Below are 2,983 nucleotides of genomic sequence, written 5' to 3' on the forward strand. Positions count from 1 at the left end.
CTTTTCTCGTGCACGCGATTGCTCGAGCACGATTAATGTCAATAACCGTTGCATTAGTTGACGGTTCGCTTCTTTCTTTACCGTACGGTTCATTCTTCACCGTATTAGCCTATCTAAAAATGGTTAAAGAGTGATCCGCGACATTCGACGATCCTGGACCACTACTCCGTGGTCGTGGGATCACGTTTGTGTGCGAGATTGCCGCCACCCTACTACACGATCCATCCATCTATCCCGTTTTTCGTATCGTGGCGTCACACGCCTGGTGATTTGCTCGCCGGAGCAAAAGATGTTCCCAATGGCTGCACCGTGTCGCCTGCATCCTCTTTGTAACGCTTTGTTCACACCGTGAAGGCAACCGGTGTCATTCTAAGGTGAGACCGTGTGTCGATCCCTTGATTGGATTGAGCCGAGCTTTTCGGATACCCGTTAAAATTCTGATCTAACGTTGTCGTTGTGGTCTAGTCGTTGCTTTTTGCATTTTTTTGAGCGCAAGGTCTCTAATATAGAGACTCGACTATATATATATATATATACGTTCGAGATAAAAAAAAAGATATTATTGGTAGAGGTATGTTGAGAAAGAATATGAAATGAGCGAAATTTCGAGGACGACGGTGGCGTGGTATAGTTGTGATGAGAGCACGCGTCGATACGACATCGGAACACGCCATAAGCTCGGCTGACGTCGCGGTGACATTTAAGAGCGAGTCGACTGTCGAGTTTCTGAAAATAATTTTTCAACCTTCTAGCAAGTATCTACCACGAGGGGGCAGCGAAGATTCGATCGAGCGGATTACCTTTGGAACTGAAAGCTTTTTCGTTATTTTAGAAACGTGTGAAAGGAGAGATTTTTAAAGTTTTAGATGTCTTTGTAAGTTTCTTTTTTTTTTTTTTTTTTAATAAAACGAACGATAAAGAAAAATTGTTGAAAAGATTGATTATAATCGTTCTTCTTTATTCATCTCATTAGAAAAATAAAAATCTTATCATATTTTGCATTCTCGAAAAGAGAAATTAAAATTTCTATATCTCTCTTCTTTCTATAATTCTCTTCTCACGAATAAAAGAAAGTTTAAATTTTTATTAGAGTAATATTAGGAAATATACTTCAAGAAAAAGATTATAATATATAAATAATAAGTAATGAAATTTTCTGTTATGTCTTAATAAAGAAACCGAGTCACGAATCGTAAATTAAATTTTAAGATTGAGATTGCATTCTGTTCACCTTATTACTCAAACCATCATTCAAATTATCTTGTGAAATAGAACGGCATTGGAAGGGATCATCGAGAGGCACGACGTTGCAACATCAAGAAAGCTTCACGTGCATTTTGTAACATTAGATCTTTTAGATCTAAAAGATTTTGCCTTCTGGCGACGCCCATATATTATTGGAAAGTTTCGTCAATCTCATTAAAATTATCATTAAAATTCATTTCAAATAATTTGTAACAAATAACGAAAAGAGATGATATTTTTATCCCCTTTGAATAATAATCGTTAGTAATGTTAGTTAGTAAATTAATTCGTTAACAGTTCAATGGAATTTCTAACTTTGTAAAGTAGAGAGAAATATTTTTATACGCGCGAGAGATTCGCGTAATCATTTATACGCGTGTATTCATCACGTTGGCGGTGAATCGAAACACGTGGTACGGAAAGTCTGGTAAACTTCTGTAATCGATGACGTTTAAAACAGTGGCTTAAACTGTTACGTTACCGATTTGTTACCGAGAATCGACGTTATATATATATATATGATAATTTTAAATTGATGAAACATAGTTAATTTTTTAATATCATTATTAAATACGTTGATTTGAAATTTGTAATACGATATCAGAGTAAATAAAAAGATAAAAATATACCTATTTTATTAGAATATAAAACAAAATATGTTTAAAATTCATCTTTTTTTTTAATTTACAGTATTAATGTATTAAAAGATATTATGCGTAAAATTATATATAAAAAAAAAATTATAAAAATATTGTATTAGTATAAATACAGATTATTATTAAATATTATTAATATTCTCTGTTCATCATTGTTTCTTATTTAATTTTTTAATTTTAATTCAATATGTAATATCAAATTTACGAATGGATACATTAGCAACAGAACACTTTAAATATTTTGAAGATAGGAAATGAATAAAATCGGACTCACCATGGGGGGTGGAGACAGTGCCAGCCTTCTTCATTTTCGTATTCCACATAGCGGGATTAGTGGGTGCAGGGCTGAGATCAGGAGTCGGTGGATGAGCAAGCGGCAAACGCACCATGGGGGGTCCAATTTGTCCTCCAGGCTGCATGTGATCCGAATTCGAACCATAATGACCACTATCGAACCCCCTTCCCCCGGTATATACTTCGCCTGACAATCTTTCTGCCAGTTTTTCCGCCCTTTCCCGGTCGGTCATTGCCACTGGTTCTTGCTTTATTCGTAGATCTGCGCAAATATATGAAATATAAAATAATATAAAACACATAATTGATATCTTTGAATTCAAGATTCACTTCACTTTTTGATTCCATTGATTTGTTAAATTATTGTTACTGTTAACTTTGAATAATTTTTCCAAAATTTGAAAAAAAAACTGACAAAATAGAAATAAAGAAAAATAGAAATAAAAAGAAATTAAGAAATAGAATTTGAAAATAAAGATATAATTTTAGTGATATAAAATAAAATTTGAAAATAAAAATATAATTTCAAATGAATGTAAAATAATATAAAATACATATTTTTGAGTTCAAAATACTTCACTTTTTGATTCCACGTTAAATTGTTGTTAACTTTGAACAATTTTTCCAAAATTTAAAAAAAAAACTGACAAAATTTAAGAAATAGAATTTGAAAATGAAGATATAATTTCAAAAGAATGCAGAATAATATAAAAGACATAATTGATTTCAAGATATTTCAATTTTTGATTCCACATTAAATTGTTGTTACTGTTAACTTTGAACAAAAC

At 32.1% G+C, this 2,983-nt stretch overlaps 1 protein-coding gene across 2 annotated transcripts in view; it reads right to left on the reverse strand.

Annotated features, from left to right (window-relative positions):
* Positions 1 to 2,983, reverse strand: part of LOC102680993 (zinc finger protein chinmo) — a 59,433-nt gene that overhangs the window by 18,012 nt on the left and 38,438 nt on the right. For both annotated transcript variants that reach the window (XM_006618816.2, XM_006618814.2), the window contains exon 6: positions 2,176 to 2,457. In XM_006618816.2, coding sequence (XP_006618879.1) covers positions 2,176 to 2,457 — 282 coding nt within the window. The remainder of the gene's footprint in view (positions 1 to 2,175; positions 2,458 to 2,983) is intronic.

The sequence above is a fragment of the Apis dorsata genome, unplaced genomic scaffold (genome assembly GCF_000469605.1).
Source record: "Apis dorsata unplaced genomic scaffold, Apis dorsata 1.3 scaffold_376, whole genome shotgun sequence".
In the NCBI taxonomy this organism is placed as follows: Eukaryota; Metazoa; Arthropoda; class Insecta; order Hymenoptera; family Apidae; genus Apis; species Apis dorsata.